The sequence below is a fragment of the Pelobates fuscus genome, chromosome 1 (genome assembly GCF_036172605.1).
Source record: "Pelobates fuscus isolate aPelFus1 chromosome 1, aPelFus1.pri, whole genome shotgun sequence".
Taxonomy (NCBI): domain Eukaryota; kingdom Metazoa; phylum Chordata; class Amphibia; order Anura; family Pelobatidae; genus Pelobates; species Pelobates fuscus.
The window spans coordinates 14,558,954-14,581,068 of record NC_086317.1 but is presented as its reverse complement, the minus strand read 5'-3'; the positions used below and the strand labels follow the sequence as shown (position 1 = coordinate 14,581,068).

The 22,115-nt window shown below is 41.7% G+C and overlaps 1 protein-coding gene across 2 annotated transcripts in view; it reads right to left on the bottom strand.

Moving 5' to 3' along the window:
• Window positions 1-546: 546 nt before the first annotated feature.
• Window positions 547-22,115, bottom strand: part of GRAMD1C (GRAM domain containing 1C) — a 159,945-nt gene continuing 138,376 nt past the window's right edge. For both annotated transcript variants that reach the window (XM_063446395.1, XM_063446401.1), the window contains exons 7-18: window positions 17,502-17,620; window positions 16,729-16,858; window positions 15,769-15,943; window positions 14,490-14,633; window positions 13,112-13,230; window positions 10,967-11,109; window positions 10,118-10,221; window positions 8,402-8,578; window positions 4,712-4,769; window positions 2,550-2,660; window positions 1,849-1,939; window positions 547-1,303 (exon numbers count right to left, since the gene is read on the bottom strand). In XM_063446395.1, the coding sequence (XP_063302465.1) occupies window positions 1,223-1,303; window positions 1,849-1,939; window positions 2,550-2,660; window positions 4,712-4,769; window positions 8,402-8,578; window positions 10,118-10,221; window positions 10,967-11,109; window positions 13,112-13,230; window positions 14,490-14,633; window positions 15,769-15,943; window positions 16,729-16,858; window positions 17,502-17,620 (1,452 nt within the window). In that variant the 3' untranslated portion in view covers window positions 547-1,222. The remainder of the gene's footprint in view (window positions 1,304-1,848; window positions 1,940-2,549; window positions 2,661-4,711; window positions 4,770-8,401; window positions 8,579-10,117; window positions 10,222-10,966; window positions 11,110-13,111; window positions 13,231-14,489; window positions 14,634-15,768; window positions 15,944-16,728; window positions 16,859-17,501; window positions 17,621-22,115) is intronic.

The window sequence follows — 22,115 nt, the reverse complement described above, 5'->3', positions numbered from 1 at the left end:
AAGTCCAATATTTTGTAGAATGAATGACTGGATAAAATACAATGTACACGTGGAATTTACATCTCACTTAGAACTGTGAGTTATTGGTATTCCCAAGAGAATTGCACATTTTAACCCATAATAATTGAGACATATAGCTGATCTGACATTTTCTTTCAATGTGTCTATTATGGTCTGAAATTTGTAATTCCCAGGCAATACCCACAAGCAACGATTTAGTGCAGGGGTGCAAAAGGTAGATCCTCATGTTTTAAAACTACAACTTCCATGATGCTTTGCCATTCTAAAGTTATGCAAGGTATCATGGGAGTTGCAGTCTTACAACAACTGTGGATCTACCTATTGGGCACCCCTGTTTCAGTGAATACATCAATGTACGAAACGGTGTGTGCACACAGTGTAGCGACAGGTAGATCATCAGTGGGGAAGTAAGTGGAAGGGGCTCCCATTATTCCAGAAATATTACAGCTTATTTTCTGGGGGTAACAAAGGTGCGAGCAACACATGGTTTACATTTTGAGCCCTCAGAAGAGTTAAATAGTAGAATCCATCAAAAAAAACCGAACAATTTATTTTTTCATAATTAAACAAAAACCTAAAAGACATTTAAATATAAAAAGCATCAAGTATAGTATAATAGAATATGTAGCTAGCTAACATCTTGCAGAACAAATAAATGAAACCCGTAAGGTTAATAAAATATTATTTCACAGCATACTGCATGGTTGTTTTGTTATTTGGAGAACGGATGAGATTTCTGGTTCAGGGCCAACGTCAGAATGTGTCTGCATTCTAAACATGTATAGATGGGGCCAGAAATAAACAACGATTCTGTTACTTCCGACAAGACGCCCAAGAAGCTCTGCCAAAAAATTCCCTGGAGGGTTCGTTGGACAGGAGACGTACAAACAGCTGATCAGCGCATCATTTCACTAAACCCTGAGAGTTCCGTGGTGAATTGAAACAACGAACTAGTAAAAATGTGATCAAGGCGAAAACAAAATCAAAACAAACTTTAAATAACCAACAGGATGAACACACAAGAGAAATTAGCAGCATCCTAAGAATACAAAAACAAGTTGACAGCTGCATTGTAAACTCCAGCTTCTATTATAGTGGCTTTTATTAGGACTGTGCCCCCTGCTTTGGGTCTCTGCTGATCAGTCACTTTGCAGGGAGCCTCAATGAACCACTCGAGTCTCTTCCGCTGGGGTTAGTTTAGCTAACTCCCAGAAGCCTCTTCACTCTTTGACTTGTTTATAAGATCAAAACTTTTCTGGAGCAAGAGAAGAGAGTTCTTGAGCTGAGGAAATAAAATGACAAATTAGTCATTAGCTGGCATTAAATTGGCAACATTTTAGATTAAAGCCCCTCGTCCCAAGAAGAAAAAAAAAAGTTAATGATTTAAGATATCTATGAGAAGCTTATGTTCAGCAAAAAGCAAAAGAAATAAAATTGGGATGGGAAAGAAGGAAAAACATCAAATAATGTGATTGCCGACATATACCATAGAGCTGTACAATATATAATATATGAGAGTGAACATGCTCATGTTGCTGTGTCTCCATCACGATTCCAGACAGACACTCGGCTAGTAAAGAGAGTACAACAATTATCTATTTATTAATAATAAACAAATAGACCGTAAGCTTGCAGGGTTTTCTTTTTTAGTAGCCCCCATGTGGAGATGTTTGAAGAATTTCTTGTACTGATTGCTGTAATATGGATTTAATTATATTAATGAAGTTAAGCGGTTAGATTTGCCTTAAATAAGGATCTCCTACAGGTATGTGACACAGCATCCACACAGAGCAGGCAGGAGAAATTACAATATATAGAAACATTTACCTGTTCAAGGGTGGTTATGGAATCTTGAAGGGCACCTCTTACTGCCGCCCCGGAGATGTGGTCTCGGTTGTCCATGTCGTTGGAGTGTAACCTGGAAGAAGCATGTCGAGTAATTAAGAAGGTATAGAAAATCCAGCAAGAAAATGCAATTTTGCACAACTTGGGGTTATTCCCAATCTCCACTTTTCTACCAACGGTCATTTGAAAATAAATGCAAAAAGCAAAGATGATATTTAAACGTTGAACACCCGCAATTCACACTATAGATTTCAAATGCGCTCAGTTCAAGAGTCCGAGCCCACGAATCGGTCCAGAAGGTGGCAGAATGTGGTCATTGGGATAGGATGTAAAATGTTGCAGGATTTATGCACTAGAATTAGATGGTGAATTAAACAACAAATTGTAACATTTACACTAAAATAGAATATGCATTTAAAAATTGACCATTTCAGCATTTTGTTCCCCGAACTTTAAATGATAGAATTTGATTTTTAGCTCACCACTATTCTTTTAGTTGTGATGATTTGCATATTGTTATTCTGCCTTTTGCAAGGGTTTTAGAAATATTTGAAATTTAGCAAACTACTGTGTTTAAAGTGCTTGTTTGTTAAAATCCATTTATCAAATTACAGATAATGTGTTTGCTTTTTGTCATTTTGGTTTTATTGCAGGCAATGTCTAGTAATTTCCAATCGTCCTACCTGGCCAATCTCTGTCTCTGGAGGTGCACATGGTAGAAAGACTGGGCTGCGTGTTCAATCTTCGACAGCTTTAAAAACAGAGTCACGTTCAATGCAACAAGAGCAAACAGACTGGGGAAGAGAGAGAAACGTGGTCAGTTCGTGGATTCTTAACCATAAAAAAAAAAAAAAAAATCAACAGGTGGAGAACATATAGAAATGGAAAATGCAGCAAATCACAATACATTACACTGCGCCACACTACACCACGACACACCGTGCCACGACACAACGTGACAAACTAAACCACGCCACCTACACCACGCCACACTACACGCCACACTACACGCCACACTACTCCACCGTGACACACTACACACCGCACCACGCCACCTATGCCACACCGCGCCACCTACACATGCTATTCCATCAAAACTACACGTGCAGTCTACCCCACATATTGTACCACACCAGTTAAACTACATCCACACGGTCCCAGTGAGTAAAAACCATACAGCAGATTACACAACACACATTGTACCACTTCACAGTGTAACACTAAAACAAGATAAAACACGCACAAGAATAGACTATTAACGAACCGCTGAGAGAACAAGTAGAACATTCTATCTTTTAAAGATATTCTGTGATCATTCAATCTGATAAAATGTATGGGATGTTGACATTGTATAGAAAAAGGATCCCACAAATCCATTATAATTAGTATTATCACCCACCACCATTATAATTAGTATTATCACCCACCACCATTAATTAGTATTAATCACCCACCACCAGTATAATTAGTATTATCACCCGCCAGCACAACCATTATAATTAGTATTAACAGCCCCGTTCTTATGCAAGATGTTACTAAGGAGCTTGTTCATGCTCTAGTAATCTCTCGCATGGACTATTGTAACTCTCTCCTAATTTGTAACTCTCTCCTAATTTGTAACTCTCTCCTAATTTGTCTTCCCAAAAACCGTATTGCCCCGCTACAGTCTATAATGAATGTTGCCACCAGACTGATTTTCCTATCTAGTCGGTCCTCTCACACCTCACCCCTCTGTCAGTCCTTATATTGGCTTCCTGTATCCTATAGGAGTCAATTCAAAGTGCTAACCCATACCTATAAAATATTGAGCAATTCTAGCCCCTCTTATATCTCTTCACTAATCCATAGGTATGCCCCTTCTCGGTTTTTCCGCTCTGCCTGTGAACTTCTCTTGTCCGCTGCTCGCACCCGTACGGCCAACTCACGCTTGCAGGACTTCTCGCGGGCGGCTCCCTTCCTATGGAATAGCCTGCCTACCGCCATCAGACTCGCCATCCCCTAGTCTTCAATCGTTTAAGAAGTGCCTTGAAACCCATCTCTTTCTTTAGGAAAGCTTATAGCCTCCCAGACGAACCACTAGCTCACATACATGTCTCTTGCCCTCTCCTAAAGGGCAGCACTCTACTCTCTCCTCCAGCACTGCTTCACTCCCACCCTATTTGATTTCTATTTCCTGCCCTAACATGTCTTATACTCCACCTCCTATAGACTGTAAGCGTCTTTTACAGGAACCATAGGTTGAAGAGGACCCTGCTCAGTTTTGTAATTGACCAATTTATGGTTCAATCCCCGGTCTCTTATAATATTCTTTTTTAATTCTTTATTTTGTATTGACACAACATGTTGCATACATGGGTTAACATAAGCATCCAATAGAAAGGCAGCTGGAACACTGGTAACATACTGTACAGACATGTCTTAGTTATAACGAACATGAGGTTTCAGTAAATGAACATTCGTATATCTCGCGCCTTCCTTAGCAACCAGAACAATTTCTTGTTCGTGTTCTATATGGTTTTGCTCTGCCTTTGGCAATTCGCCGGTGCTGATAGTGACTGTATAGCTGTTCACTGCTTCTGATGCTTCTGCTGCTTGCGTGCCACATGTGCCTATCATTATGGACGCCTTATGTTGGTCAATATTTTGCCTTATAATATTCTAAAGCGCTACGGAATATGCTGGTGCATATAATACTTATATTAATAATAATTCACACACACAATATCCTCCCATCCCAGTAACATTGACTTCACCATTAGTCTTACATAACCCTTAACCACATCCACATTGTACTGCGCTAAGGAATACGTTGGCGACTTATTAATGAAAGATAAGTCATACTCACAAGATACTCATAACGATAACAATCCCTTTGTTATTCCAGGCAGGATCTCTTCTTTTCCCTTCAATTAAAAGAAATATTATTATACGAAATAAACTAAAAGGAGTGTTTACAGACATACAGGGCTATTCACAGTGAATTTCACATTTAAGGCCAGAGTAGCCGAACTGGAAGCATCGCTCACTTAGAGAATGTTTCCAGCTTGGCTATTTTTACCTTGAATTAGAAATTCATTTTGAATATATGTAAAGAACCCTGACAATTATTCTCATCAAGAAAAAAAAATGTATTCATTGCATGGATTGAAGAGGAGAGAACTGACTGCACTGGATGTCGTTATGCCACGCGTGGAATAAACAGTGACATTACATGTGATCATTGTTTGCACGCAGTGTATGGCTCATTCTACCCGTGGAATAAACAGTGACATTACATGTGATCATTGTTTGCATGCAGTGTATGGCTCATTCTACCCGTGGAATAAACCGTGACATTACATGTGATCATTATTTGCATGCAGTGTGTGGCTCGTTCTACCCGTGGAATAAACAGTGACAGTACATGTGATCATTGTTTGCACGCAGTGTATGGCTCATTCTAACCGTGGAACAAACAGTGACATTACATGTGATCATTGTTTGCATGAAGTGTATGGCTCATTCTACCCGTGGAATAAACAGTGACATTACATGTGATCATTGTTTGCATGCAGTGTATGGCTCATTCTACCCGTGGAATAAACCGTGACATTACATGTGATCATTATTTGCATGCAGTGTGTGGCTCGTTCTACCCGTGGAATAAACAGTGACAGTACATGTGATCATTGTTTGCACGCAGTGTATGGCTCATTCTAACCGTGGAACAAACAGTGACATTACATGTGATCATTGTTTGCATGAAGTGTATGGCTCATTCTACCCGTGGAATAAACAGTGACATTACATGTGATCATTGTTTGCATGCAGTGTATGGCTCATTCTACCCGTGGAATAAACAGTGACATTACATGTGATCATTGTTTGCATGAAGTGTATGGCTCATTCTACCCGTGGAATAAACCGTGACATTACATGTGATCATTGTTTGCATGAAGTGTATGGCTCATTCTACCCGTGGAATAAACCGTGACATTACATGTGAACATTGTTTGCATGCAGTGTATGGCTCATTCTACCCGTGGAATAAACCGTGACATTACATGTGAACATTGTTTGCATGCAGTGTATGGCTCATTCTACCCGTGGAACAAACAGTGACATTACATGTGATCATTGTTTGCATGAAGTGTATGGCTCATTCTACCCGTGGAACAAACAGTGACATTACATGTGATCATTGTTTGCATGAAGTGTGTGGCTCATTCTAACCGTGGAATAAACAGTGACATTACATGTGATCATTGTTTGCATGCAGTGTATGGCTCATTCTACCCGGGGAATAAACAGTGACATTACATGTGATCATTATTTGCATGCAGTGTATGGCTCATTCTACCCGTGGAATAAACAGTGACATTACATGTGATCATTGTTTGCATGAAGTGTATGGCTCATTCTACCCGTGGAATAAACCGTGACATTACATGTGATCATTGTTTGCATGCAGTGTATGGCTCATTCTACCCGTGGAATAAACAGTGACATTACATGTGAACATTGTTTGCATGAAGTGTATGGCTCATTCTACCCGTGGAATAAACAGTGACATTACATGTGATCATTGTTTGCATGCAGTGTATGGCTCATTCTACCCGGGGAATAAACAGTGACATTACATGTGATCATTGTTTGCACGCAGTGTGTGGCTCATTCTAACCGTGGAATAAACAGTGACATTACATGTGATCATTGTTTGCACGCAGTGTATGGCTCATTCTACCCGTGGAATAAACAGTGACATTACATGTGATCATTATTTGCATGAAGTGTATGGCTCATTCTACCTGTGGAATAAACAGTGACATTACATGTGATCATTGTTTGCATGCAGTGTATGGCTCATTCTACCCGTGGAATAAACAGTGACATTACATGTGATCATTGTTTGCATGCAGTGTATGGCTCATTCTACCTGTGGAATAAACAGTGACATTACATGTGATCATTGTTTGCATGCAGTGTGTGGCTCATTCTACCCGTGGAATAAACCGTGACATTACATGTGATCATTGTTTGCATGCAGTGTATGGCTCATTCTACCCGTGGAATAAACAGTGACATTACATGTGATCATTGTTTGCACGCAGTGTATGGCTCATTCTACCCGTGGAATAAACAGTGACATTACATGTGATCATTGTTTGCATGCAGTGTATGGCTCATTCTACCCGTGGAATAAACCGTGACATTACATGTGATCATTATTTGCATGCAGTGTGTGGCTCGTTCTACCCGTGGAATAAACAGTGACAGTACATGTGATCATTGTTTGCACGCAGTGTATGGCTCATTCTAACCGTGGAACAAACAGTGACATTACATGTGATCATTGTTTGCATGAAGTGTATGGCTCATTCTACCCGTGGAATAAACAGTGACATTACATGTGATCATTGTTTGCATGAAGTGTATGGCTCATTCTACCCGTGGAATAAACCGTGACATTACATGTGATCATTGTTTGCATGAAGTGTATGGCTCATTCTACCCGGGGAATAAACCGTGACATTACATGTGATCATTGTTTGCATGCAGTGTATGGCTCATTCTACCCGTGGAATAAACAGTGACATTACATGTGAACATTGTTTGCATGAAGTGTATGGCTCATTCTACCCGTGGAATAAACAGTGACATTACATGTGATCATTGTTTGCATGCAGTGTATGGCTCATTCTACCCGGGGAATAAACAGTGACATTACATGTGATCATTGTTTGCACGCAGTGTGTGGCTCATTCTAACCGTGGAATAAACAGTGACATTACATGTGATCATTGTTTGCACGCAGTGTATGGCTCATTCTACCCGTGGAATAAACAGTGACATTACATGTGATCATTATTTGCATGAAGTGTATGGCTCATTCTACCTGTGGAATAAACAGTGACATTACATGTGATCATTGTTTGCATGCAGTGTATGGCTCATTCTACCCGTGGAATAAACAGTGACATTACATGTGATCATTGTTTGCATGCAGTGTATGGCTCATTCTACCCGTGGAACAAACAGTGACATTACATGTGATCATTGTTTGCATGCAGTGTATGGCTCATTCTACCCGTGGAATAAACAGTGACATTACATGTGATCATTGTTTGCATGCAGTGTATGGCTCATTCTACCCGGGGAATAAACAGTGACATTACATGTGATCATTGTTTGCACGCAGTGTATGGCTCATTCTACCCGTGGAATAAACCGTGACATTACATGTGATCATTGTTTGCATGCAGTGTATGGCTCATTCTACCCGTGGAATAAACAGTGACATTACATGTGATCATTGTTTGCACTGAGCACAGCTGAACATTATTAAGGCAGTATTTAAGTTTATGGTGAATATTTGGCTTAATTTATCTTCTTCCCCTCTTTTAAACACATCCATGGGAGATACAAACACAGATGTTGGTATAGATTTGAAGTTTGAATAGCTCTCCATTCAGAACTACATTTTAAGGGGTACAATAAAAGTAATATGTAGAATTTGTTCTCCTAGCAGTTGGTGTACAATCTACAAGATTCCCACCTAAGCGCTCGTCCCTCGCATAGAGTCCTAGATCAGAAAGGTCATGCTGAGTGCCATGTTTAATCAGGTGATCCCCTGTGCCGCGACTGTGATGCCTTCTCCTTCTTCGAATTGTGCTGGATTTGTTGACATCTGACGCAGATGTATTTGGGGTTTCTTCTATCTGCAGGTCAGTTTCTAAAAGCACATAAAGAAGTCATATTGTAAGTAAAGATGTTCCTAATTGTACATATAATCTGTGGAAAGTAAACGAAGATTTATTAGCAAGCGTTCTGTGCTATATTCTGGTGTCTTGCTAACCCCCATACTCCTCTGACAATTCAAAACGCAAAGCAGACTAAAAAATATGTTCTATACACTCTAGAAATGTGATTCGCTATTACTTATAAAGGCACCAACACATTCTGCAGCGCTGTACAATAGGCAGACTAACAAGTAGTTGGGCGTACAGGAAGCTAAGATGCTAGGACCGTGTTAAAGCCATGTGGTTTTATTTACACCATTAACAGATTGTGCGATTATTTGTCTGAACAGCATATTCTCCGCACTGCATTTCTAATTAATAGGGAGCTGTGGGCTGTCTCCAAGCATTCTGCTGGTACTTTAATATTAGATTATTTAAAATGAAGAGCATACAGAGTTTTTGTTAGGCAGTTTAGAAGATGTATTTAAAAGCAGACTACAATCCCACAGAAGGTCTGGCCACAGAAGGAATCCCTCATTGTTGGATACAGTCCAGACAGAGAATGTCAACTCTGATTGTGCTCCCACAATTCTAAACGGTGACTATGTATTACCCAGTTAATTAGATATTAATTAAGATGTACACATTGTTCATTATCCATGTTTTTGACTTTGCTAAAACTCCTCAATATTTCTGATTTTGGCAAAGGGAGCAACTTAATTTGCTGTCCCCATAACATTAACTGGTGTAGCCCGCTTTAGTTAAAGGAACACTGCAGACACATACACCATTCAGCTTGTGGAAGTTCTTCATGTGTCTGACGAGTTCGAAAGGTGGCAGCTTCCATAGAAAATCTGCATGTTTATCATTGGGAGCAGAAACCCCTTACTGGCTTTCAGACACTAGCAGTCACGTAGACATCCAGGGACGTTTTCTTCCGGTTCCGTTTGTCTACATACCGAATGGAAGTGACGAGCGTGCTAAACTAGAGAACGCCTCCTTTCCCCCAGTCTCTGTATTACGGCTCATTGGAAAGCCGCAATCGTGTCTGCGCCCACGGCTCCAGCATAGAGATTCTACTCAATGAGTCTGGGCTGGGGAAAGATGGGAGGATATACAAAGGCTGCAGAGAACAGGTCTGCAGCATTTGCAAGCTGTCTATTTCATATTCCTCCAAAGAAAACAAACATTCAGAAAAAAAATAGATGCATGTTTTATTTGGGATACATCTATTAAATACATTTTCCTTTAACAGAGACACATTGATAATTCATTTCTTCAGCAACCAATGCAGGTAACTACAGTCAGCCTCAGGAACCCACAAGAGTATCTTTCATGCAACACTAAGGTGACTGTACCTAAACCTGAAAGGCACCTGTACTCATGTTAGGCAATCCTCAACATGGACTGAAGGCAATAAGAATAGCAATAACAGTCAATTAATTTATCAATATGGAGCAGAATGACCCGTTGGTGGATCTAGAACATCCTAGATATAATCATAATTGAACAGCTGTGATGGAAGGACAGACCTAACTGTTTGAAGTATTCATCAAGCCCACTCCAGGAATTTCTCTCGATTAACGTTTTCACTATGCCCCATGGCTGCTTCTTGTACTTCAAATCTGAACAAACCCTGCAAAGGTGGAAGAGGACATTGATCATGGGGTTATTTTAATAGGTTTGCAAAAAGACTCAATGTACGATATTAGACACAGAGCTTGCTACGTTCAATCATGGATCCTGATTACAAGAGATCAGAAAACACAGGACATGGCAGGACATGGGAAAGTTGAAGAAACAAACCTTATTCTATTGATAATATTTGTGCTTCCCTCATTGCTGTATATTAAGTCACCATGGCTTGGTACTCATTTAATTTATCTCAGTAGAAGAGAAGGCATTCAAACCTATGTCCTCCAGATCTCTATATTGAACCTGACGATTAAATGCCACAGGGGATGAAACCTGTAAAATGCTTTCCTCCCAAAAGTGGGAGTTAATAAGAATATGGAGATATTTAACTTGTCTCTAGCGTGGGGTACATCCTGAGGTTCTGTTATTACCAAACTCCTCAGTTCTCATTTTATTATACACAAAAGATGGTGCAGACACTCAGGATGGGGCCACAAGCCGGTAAGTGGATATAATCTAGATTTCACTTGTATTTAGAGTTTTTGAGAATTCTTAGCAACTTTTAATATTCATGCAATTAATGGTAAATTATAATACAGACGCCTCTCACTACTTAAAGTTTTATTTAGGGGCTTACGGCATCCAAAGTTTCTGTGTTTGTAACCAAAGTAGATCTTTGTACAGTGTTTTTCTATGCGGATGACGGATCACTCGCCCAATGTACAGGTCACATTCGGCGCTCTTACCGTAGTTTACATTTGTGTCTGGACGTTCTGGCAATGATGTATTTATGCACGGAGTAAAAGTAATCATGATAGGGCACATCATGGGTCACAACCTCTCGCTGTACAATGTACAATTGGCCATCCTGGCTCTCTTTCAATAACGTCTGAAATATAAGGGAGAAACATTTTTATTATGACATTTTCAAGGTCAGATTTCAGGTCGTCAGGGAGACTCTAGCATGGGTTACTCACTAAAGTGTGAATAGTCAGGAATTCAAAGTGAATTTATAATAAGCCAAAATAGCCAAATTCGAAGCCTAGTTGCCCTGGAGACTTTTTCCAAATTGGCGGTTTTGTTCTTCTGTCCTGATATATTGCCACCATGGAAGGTCTGTCTCTTGTTCCATTATTGCCCAGTAAATTCCAGAACAAACCCAAGCAATACACAGGCTTTCCTGCACAGCAACGTCTACATATGGATTATCTTACAAACTTGCTCAAGGTGGAATTCAACACACTTTAAGAATTTATTTGTATAATGCATAATATACACTGGCAGCCACATTAAAACCACCTGCCTAATATTGTAGTATTGTAGGTCCCCCTTGTGATGCCAAAACAGCAATGATGCTTTAAGGCATCGACTCCACAGGATCTCTGAACGTATCCTGTTCAAGCCCTGCAATTTGGGAGGTGGGGCCTTCATGGATCTATTTGTTGTTCCAATCGGATTGAGATATGAGAAAATTTGGAGGCCACTGTAACAAGTTGAACTCTTTGTCATGCCCCTCTAACCATTCCTGAACAATTTTGCAGTGTGGCAGGGTGTATTATATTACTGCAAGAGGCCATTGCCACCAGGGAACACCATTGCCATGAAGACGTGCACATTGCCTGAAACAATCTCTAGGTATGCACCAACATAACACCCACATGAATGCCAGGACCCAAGGTTTCCCAGCAGAACATTGCCCAGAGCATAACACTGCCTCTGCCGGCCTTCGTTCATCTCATAGTACATCCTGCTGCCATCTCTTCCCCAGGTAAACACTGCACACACACTCGGCCAGCCACCTAATCGAAAAGAAATATGGATTCATCAGACCAGGCAACATTCTTCCATTGCTCAATGGACCAGTTCTGATGCTCATGTCTCCACTGAAGGTGCTTTTGGCGGTGGACAGGGGTCATTACTGGGACTCTGATCACTCTGTGGCAATGGAGCCCCATACATAGCAAACTGTGATGCCCTGTGTGGTCTGACACCTTTCTATCATGGGCAGCATTAGGTTTTTCAGCAATCTGAGCTACAGTAGCTCATCTGTGTGATTGGACCAGACAGGCTAGACTTTGCTACCAACGTTCATCAATGAGTCTTGGGCGCCCACGACCCTGATGCCAATTCTATGGTTCTTATTTTATTAACCACAGAAGGCGTTGTCCTTCCTTTCCCCACTTTTGGTAGGTACTAACCACTGCAAACTGGAAACGCCCCACAAGACCTGCCGTTTTGGAGATACCCTGACCCCTTGGTCTAGCCATCACTGTTTGACGTTTGTCAAGTCACTCAGATCGTTTCGCTTGCCCATTTTTCCTGCTTCCAACACATAAAATTCAAGAACTGACTTCACTTGTTGCCTAATATATCGCACCCCCTGACAGGTGCTATTGTAACTATATAATCAAGGTTATTCATCTCACCGGTCAGTGGTTTTAATGTTGTGGCTGATCAGTTCATGTACAGCTTCTTATTTAAGGGTCTATCCACAGGAAATATCTGGGCTCCAATTCGCTTCCAGTAACATCCCTTTATCATGTTAGAAACGGAGGAAGGCACGATCATCTCCCATTCATTCCCACGAAAGAAGTACGGTGTATACATGTCTCCACACGAAACTATGGCTCCTGGGTGTATTCTAACAGCTTCCCATTTGGTTCAATCACAATGACACAGTCATGTGAGCGTATCCGTTTATGCGCGAATAGTGCCCCCAGCAGGAATGAATGGAAGCTCTGTTTTTCTAGTTTGACACATTTACCAACAGGCAGACTCATCTTTCTTGCTTAATTCAGAGTTTCTCTACAGGTTGTTCCATTACCCCATTTTATTCAACACAACAAACAAGCACAATTTTCCCCCAAACAGATAAAACATCTGTCACATACCTGTTTCTCTGTAGCTGTGGTGAACTTTCCAATCAGTGGGTTGTTGAGCGTTATGGTGTAAGTCCCTATTCTGTGCTGATTTCCTGCATCATCCAATTGCCACGGTCCGTACTCGACATCTAAAAGGGAAAAGATGGTATGGTTACAAGTCTGTCACCCATACAATGGAATACAGGCCTGGGGGGCACCTGGTTGCACCCTCTAGCCCAGTGCGTCTGCCACGTCAGTAAACTCAGCGCATCTAACGAACATAGAAGAAAGCCTCCCCAGGTGTCTGAAAGGTGACGATCTGTGTGTTAAAAACGGCACTTTAATGAACTGTCAAATGAATAAAATATGGGAAAGACTCCAGCAAATTGGAGTGCTTTTATGTATTTAGAGTCTTTCTTCAAATTGTAAAACCAAAATAACTGAACTAGCGGCATAGTTGGCTTTTCTTTCAGCCTGCTACTCTATGTTTGCACTGAGCTGGTCTCTATTTGGGGAGCCTAGTGAACGAGCAGAAACGCTCTATATAAAACTAAAAACACACAGTTTTAAAGTGAATAAACACGTGAAGCTGAACACGTGCGTGGAATCCCCATTACCCACACACAAAACACAAAGAAATATACATACACCGGGAGGAGCTTTTAAGAAAATGGTAGACAGCAGTGAATAAAATATAAATAAATATAAATAGTGCAATATTGCCGATCCACACAAGTTAAAAAGTAAGACCCAGTTTATTTGCGCAGTACGATATTTTGGGGAGTCCTGGTCCCTCTTCTGTATAAGCTCCTGCAGTTATAGGGACAGAAATCGCAAAGTGTGTAGCCTGTAAAATGGCACAAATTTACACTCATACGGTCCCAATGGTAGGCTTGCTCATCTCAATGAGTGAAGAGGTCCACAGGGATTCCACGTAAAAGTAGTAAATCCGTTAACTAAAAATACTCTAATCAAACAGTTCATAGAATATTCAAATGAATCCTGCATATCGAGACACTGCTTCTATTGCTGTACAAACCTTACATTCATTTTTTTTTTATATATTTCTCTACCTATGAATTGAACCAAAAATAAAGAATTAAAAAAAGAAAATAATAAAAAATACTCTAATCCAAATCAAAGATAAAAACAATAAAATCAAAAGTTAATACCAAATAACGTTATGAGGAACTTTTACAGGAAGTAACACAGAAGAGGGGCCAGGACTCCCCATATATATCGTACTTCACTAGTATCTTGAGACAAGTATTTTAACTGGCTCTTATTTTCTACTTTTTAACTTGTATGGATCAACAATGTAGTCCCATTTTGCCTTATTTATATTTTATACACTGCTGCCTACCATTTTCTTAGAATCTCTCTATAATTGAAGCGAATCCAGGCTTACCCAACACCTTCCTCGAATCCAAGAACGTTTGCATGAAGGGGGACTCTGTGAAGTGCAGCTGGAACATGCGCTCAGCGCTTATGTGGAAGGTGCGATTGATGTACAGCCGGCCTTCTATCTGATTTTCAAGACCTTTGTCATAACCTGTAAAAACAAAAATAAACCTTCCATATGGCGAGTGCGCACTCCCACCTGCCAGCAACCTCCCACATGGCGAGTGCGCACTCCCGCCTGCCAGCAACCTCCCACATGGCGAGTGAGCACTCCCGCCTGCCAGCAACCTCCCACATGGCGAGTGAGCACTCCCGCCTGCCAGCAACCTCCCACATGGCGAGTGCGCACTCCCGCCTGCCAGCAACCTCCCACATGGCGAGTGCGCACTCCCGCCTGCCAGCAACCTCCCACATGGCGAGTGCGCACTCCCGCCTGCCAGCAACCTCCCACATGGCGAGTGAGCACTCCCGCCTGCCAGCAACCTCCCACATGGCGAGTGCGCACTCCCGCCAGCCAGCAACCTCCCACATGGCGAGTGCGCACTCCCGCCAGCCAGCAACCTCCCACATGGCGAGTGCGCACTCCCGCCTGCCAGCAACCTCCCACATGGCGAGTGCGCACTCCCGCCTGCCAGCAACTTCCCACATGGCGAGTGAGCACTCCCGCCTGCAAGCAACCTCCCACATGGCGAGTGCGCACTCCCGCCTGCAAGCAACCTCCCACATGGCGAGTGCGCACTCCCGCCTGCCAGCAACCTCCCACATGGCGAGTGCGCACTCCCGCCTGCCAGCAACCTCCCACATGGCGAGTGCGCACTCCCGCCTGCCAGCAACCTCCCACATGGCGAGTGCGCACTCCCGCCTGCCAGCAACCTCCCACATGGCGAGTGCGCACTCCCGCCTGCCAGCAACCTCCCACATGGCGAGTGCGCACTCCCGCCTGCCAGCAACCTCCCACATGGCGAGTGCGCACTCCCGCCTGCCAGCAACCTCCCACATGGTGAGTGCGCACTCCCGCCTGCCAGCAACCTCCCACATGGCGAGTGCGCACTCCCGCCTGCAAGCAACCTCCCACATGGCGAGTGTGCACTCCCGCCTGCCAGCAACCTCAGATACAGTGAATGTGCAATCCTACCTGTTATATGTGGAGTGTGAACTCCTGTCTGCCAATTATCTCAATACACAGGTGCTGGCCCATTTGGCTGTGTTCTGAATGTTTGTCTAGTTGCTGAATAAATAACATTCTATGTCTGTGTAAGCCATCCTCGGCAAGCTATCCCCCATACCTTCATCAGGGGTATCAGTGCAGCTACTTCCATCCTCATGCTGATTCTCATTCCCATTCAAATCGAGTGCGAGTGCCGGGGTCCCAATGCTCGCCCGGAGGTTACCCTTCCTTTCAGAGCCCAGGAGAGGACTCCCAGATTTCTCTCCTTCTTCAATCACAGCCTGAGTCGATAACTAGGCAAGAAAGAGTTAGTGTAGGATTCTCCCTATATGAAAGAACCGAACGAGTTCATAAAGAGTACAGGTTTTGTAGGAAGCTTGCAATCTATGGAAAATACCCTCTCTGTTCCTGTACGTCCAGTTGTCTGGTTACAATTACATGTATGTTAGTCCACCCATTGTACAGCGCTACGGAATCTGATGGCGCTATGTAAATAATAATAATAATAATAAGCTCCATTTGTAGAAGAAACCAAAAGCGACATTAGCTAGTGACTCTGTCGATGGGGTCCCTGCCTGTCTAACCATCATAGAACATTCAAATGGAATCTGTGTGTCATTTCCAGCATGTGAGCAGCTCACCAACTGTAAGTACTTCGAGAATGGCGTAGGGTGTTTAAATGTTTTTAGCACCCCTGGTGGTTATTAAATCATAGTATGTTTAACACAGAAAGACTGGCCAAAAAAAAAAAAAAAATGTAATACACCCTCCACCCTAAAAAAAATCCATGTAATAAAACAGATACTCTAGGGGAGGGTTACCCAAAACATACATTGCCAGCCGTAGTAAAATCCCCACGGTCAGCCCTCTATACCAGCAATAAATCATGGTAGTTGAAAAAATTGCCAGAGAAACAGCGTTCATAAGACACGAACAAGACGCGCAGGGAACCGGTCTCTGTACATTTATTTGTATCTCTGTCTTGTTCTCTGTATATTCCTGCTCTGAGAACAGGGCACAGTTTGTCATTAAAGACATTAAATGAGCCCGGGTGATCCAAACCAAAAGGAATTCTTACCATTTGTAGGAAGTTCATACTGGGACCATCAGCCTCTGTTTGAGAAATACTATCTCTAGTTAGGGAACTGCCCCTTGATGTCTTCTCCGTCCTCTCACCCACATCTTCACACGTTACCTTGGCCGCTGCCCTAGAACATAGAACACACAATCCACTCAGTGGCAGAGAACATATAAAATTAATACCAGGCCGCCCAGATCTTAATAGCTTGTCCCACGGGATAACGTCAACTTGGAATGGTCTATCACGCGTGATGGCTAAATATATCTGCAATAGGCAGGCAATAGCTATTATTAAATAAAAACAACAAAATGATGCCTGTAAAGGGATATATCATACGTGCATGATAGGCATACCTAAACTCACACACAATACAGGTGACAATCTGGCCACCTTAAAGGACATATAATACATCTTTCTGCCTATTTATGACATAGAAGTTAAAATAAATAAATACCATTATTTTCATACCCCTCAAGGGTGGTATTTTGTATATTTCTCATTCTCGGGTCCTCTACCAGAGTCTGAGGGTTCTTCGCAGTATCTTAGCTTTCCTAGAACTGCACAGCGATCTCAGATCCCACCTGGAATCTGCTGAAGTCACAGCCCCAAGTGCTCCTATCACAACTGGGACTACTACTGCCTTCACTTTCCACATCCTTTTCCATTAGTAACCTTGTAAGAGGAAAACTCTATCAGGCAGATGGGAAACTGGATCTCCAATACCTCTGTGCCAGTGGAAGTGGTGAGTCGAAGCAGGGATGTCCACGTACCTGAGCGGCCCATTGTCCTCTGAAGGCAAGGATACGGTTTCCATGTCTTCATTATTCAGACCCAACTCCGCGCCATAACTCTGCTGAACCAGCTGCCAGAATTCTTTCTTGGTCAGACTCTGGAGAAAGAACAGTTTGGTATGAATCAAGAACAGCCCCCGTGTATCCCACCAAACACGAACACCTTGCAACCATTTCTTACTGGAAACACCAAAACTTTCCCAGCATCACCCGACACACTGCATTTATATATATAAAATATATGTGGCCTGCCAATGCAAGCTCCATACTAATCCCTGCGAGGGACAGCAAAATAACCTGCCAGGGAGAGGGCAGTACTATTTACTTAAACGTCAGCTCTAATTCCTGTTTTTCCTGCTCTAAGAGGAGGAGATACTACAATGCTGCCATGGTTTGATGGAGACAGAGAGAGCATAAAATACAATACAGAGCCACTCAAACACAGGAAGTAATTATAGAGCACTAACGGTAACACTTTACCACTGATATGTATAGCAAGAGGTTTGAGAGTTAAATATCTGCTCCTCACATACAATAAATAGTAGCACGACTACAGGTTTGTGCATTCTTGGTTCTATGTTAATTTTTGTTTTTAATTTGCCTGTTAATTAGTGATTGCGAACAGGAAATAAAGAGATAACTGTAGAGGAACGATTCCCCCAATGGGTTAGTATAAAGTCAGACATTTTACAATCCAATCAGACACTGGCAACACTTTCTTCTAGTTTTTTTAAATTGGTTAAAATGTTAGGTCCTTGGGTTTCTAACCTGTGAATGAATCAGAACATGGAAGTATCTCCAATGAAAAAAACCAAACATTCATGTGGTCAAATGTTGAATTCACCCAATTTACTAGAACATTATTTGATGAGAATATGTACCAAAATTACTACATCTTTTGGTGCATATGCTCTTTTTGGGGGATAATGTAATACATTACGACCAAGACCGCACCTCTTGTAGAGGTTGGAATAGCAGTCACTAGAGACTGCTCCTCCAGGGATCTTCTCAAACTGTGAATTCACATAAGCTAAAACCAGAATTGATGTAAGAATGTTCTATGTCCATTTTCATTCTCATTTTGGTCTTTGTTGGTGTAAAGCTTTCATAATTTGCTGATTAGTGAATAAAGCACACAGTAACATCATGTCATTCACTGCACAGAGAGACAGTCTGTGAATACGTGGTCTTTTTCCTTTGGAATGGACGTGTTTAACCCTTTGCAGCTGACAATATGAAAAGTCGTGTTGTGTTTCACTTAATTGCACCCAGTAGGATTAGATAGATTGTATGGGATGGAATGCTTGTGTGAACAATGTGAAACTAATTGGTAATTATCACATTACCACCTGTACACAACAACTCAGGGGCATATCATTGTAATAAGCCAGCGATACAGACAGCGACCGGAGATCAGAAAGACGTCACCAAAAAGAGGGAGATTCTATTAAATTTATTAGACAAGAAAATTAACACAAAAATGAGCAGTAGCCATGGAACCCAAGTGAATTTCCACTGGAATCGTTTTGCCTCTATAGCGATTGAGCCACTATTGATCCCCCCCTTGCAGGATCATTCTAGTTCAGAAATATATTCTTAAATGATCTCCCTCGGACATTTATAAATGAAACCAGCTCACAGTTTTTTTCAGTAATAATCAAGTCTGGGGACGGCAAAAGCCATACAAAAACCCAACTCCTTTCCTTTGTAACTCAAAGTAGATTTTTAGGTGTGTTCTCCATTATCATGTTGGCTGTATTATATATCCGGGTTCACACTAGCAGCAATGAAGCCAATGTCTAACACTTCTTGCAGAGCAGGTTGGCGACAGACAGCCGATGGCAGCATGCCCCTCATGTGACGCCCATGTAACGTCCCTCAGCCCATCAGCAGAGGAGAAATCGGGCTGGGGGAGAACTTGGTCTCGGCTCTCGAAAGGAAGGAGTGTTTTAGGTATTTTATTTTTTAAAATAGTTTTAGAGGGGTGTGGGCCCAGTAAAACTGATTTTTTTTGGGTTAGAGAAACCCTTTCATTCCCAATATGGAACGAATATATCTAATGAGAATGTTTCCTTTAGTGTTATCTGCGTAGAGTTACTGGACTGACGATGCCAGGGCGAACCTGGTAAGTGTCAATCTCTTCAAACCGTAAAATCATTGCCCAAAATATAAAAACAACAAACAAAACAAACAACACCCATCCCTAGGGATACAAAACAAAGAATGTATACCTGACACCTTTAACAGGAGTAGTAATTTAATTAGGTTAATAAAATGGGATCTCTTTATTTGGCATACACAAAATAATTGGCGTACCTATTTATAGAAATAATTAAATGGACATCTCAAATAAACAAGCTGTAATAAAGTAAATGTAACGTATAACTAATTACCAATTAACAATCATTGTGAGAACCTGTTTGGCTGGTCCACGAGTGAAATCAGGACAGCAGTTTACTAGAGCTTCCCGTTTAGATTGAAAAAGTACGAACACTCGTAATTTACAGAAAGAAAAAGAACATTGTGGGTTGGAGACATCCAATAATAACGCCTGGCAAAGCATTGTGGGAGTCGCATTTAAGCCACATAACAGGATAACTGCGTGAATTAGCGCAGTACAGCCATATCCCATCCTAGATTTCAGGAAGGCTTTTGACACTGTTGCACATAGAAGGCTTATCAATAAACTGCAATCTTTAAGTTTGGATTCCAATATTGTTGAATGGGTAAGGCAGTGGCTGAGTGACAGGCAACAGAGGGTTGTAGTCAATGGAGTATATTCGAAGCTTGGGCTTGTCACCATTGGGGTACCTCAGGGATCTGTACTTGGATCCATTCTTTTTAATATTTTTATTAGTGATATTGCAGAAGGTCTTGAAGGTAAGGTATGTCTTTTTGCTGATGATACTAAGATATGTAACAGGGTTTATGTTCCAGGAGGGCTAAGCCAAATAGCAAATGATTTAGGTAAACTAGAAAAATTGTGGCAGCTGACATTTAATGTGGATAAGTGCAAGATAATGCATCTTGGACGTAAAAGCCCAAGGGCAGAGTACAGAATATTTGATAGAGTCCTAACCTCAACATCTGAGGAAAGGGATTTAGGGGTGATTATTTCTGATGACTTAAAGGTAGGCAGACAATGTAATAGAGCAGCAGGAAATGCTAGCAGAATGCTTGGTTGTATAGGGAGAGGTATTAGCAGTAGAAAGAGAGAAGTGCTCATGCCATTGTACAGAACACTGGTGAGACCTCACTTGGAGTACTGTACGCAGTACTGGAGACCGTATCTTCAGAAGGATATTGATACCTTAGAGAGAGTTCAGAGAAGGGCTACTAAACTGGTTCATGGATTGCAGGATAAAACTTACCAGGAAAGGTTAAAGGATCTTAACATGTATAGCTTGGAGGAAAGATGAGACAGGGGGATATGATAGAAACATTTAAATACATAAAGGGAATCAACACAGTAAAGGAGGAGACTATATTTAAAAGAAGAAAAACTACCACAACAAGAGGACATAGTCTTAAATTAAAGGGACAAAGGTTTAAAAATAATATCAGGAAGTATTACTTTACTGAGAGGGTAGTGGATGCATGGAATAGCCTTCCAGCTGAAGTGGTAGAGGGTAACACAGTAAAGGAGTTTAAGCGTCCTAACTATAAGATAAGGCCAGGGACTAATTATTATTTATAAAGCGCCAGCAAACTCCGTAGCACTGTACAATGGGTGGACTAACAGACGAGGTGAGCATCAGATGTGGGAGTACAGACAGAGGATAGACATAGATCTTTGGCAGAGTGCAGGGGCCTCGACGGGACATACTGGTGTATTAGAGAGGATAGGTAGGTTGGAGCAGCATTGTGTAGGGACTTTAAAGCAAGTACCAGAAGTTTAATGAAAGTATTTAGAAGAAGATGGGCCGAACGGATCTTATCTGCCGTCACACTCTATATTTCTATGTCCTGGCCACAAATACTTAGCCTTAGTTCCCAACCTGCCAACAACTAGCAGAACATTAAGGTCTGCAGCGATCCTATAAAAAACTACCAGCCATTGAGAAACAACAAACAATATATAGTAATTTCTGATTTTAGTAAAACTTGGGCAGTGCGGTGTACAGCTTTCGGCAGGCGATGCCATCATTGCTGGATTTTAACCGGGCACTGCAAGGCATATCTGTGGAACTCCGTAAATCAGAGGCTGCAGGACAGCAGAGATTCTCAAACCACCTGAGCTCTGGAGCTGAACCCAGGGACTAGCTCCAGACCCGTTTATGTCATACATAACGAGACATTCACTAACCTGGAAATGTACTGAAATGAAAACCAAACCGCAAAATTCAAAAAAGCCAAGCTGCCACTACAGCACAATTAGCTATTCCTACGTAAACGTTAAATTTTGATTTTTAGTTGACTTCAATTCATTATTTAATGATTAAACCCTTTTGCGTCACGCATGCTTAAGAAAAAAAATGTTTTTTAAAAGGTGAAGCAAGAATGAATGGCAGAACATTGCCTGCAGCGGTATCACCGAACATATTTAACATTTCAGAAGAAAGGCAGATGAGGGACTATCTACATCACTTTTAG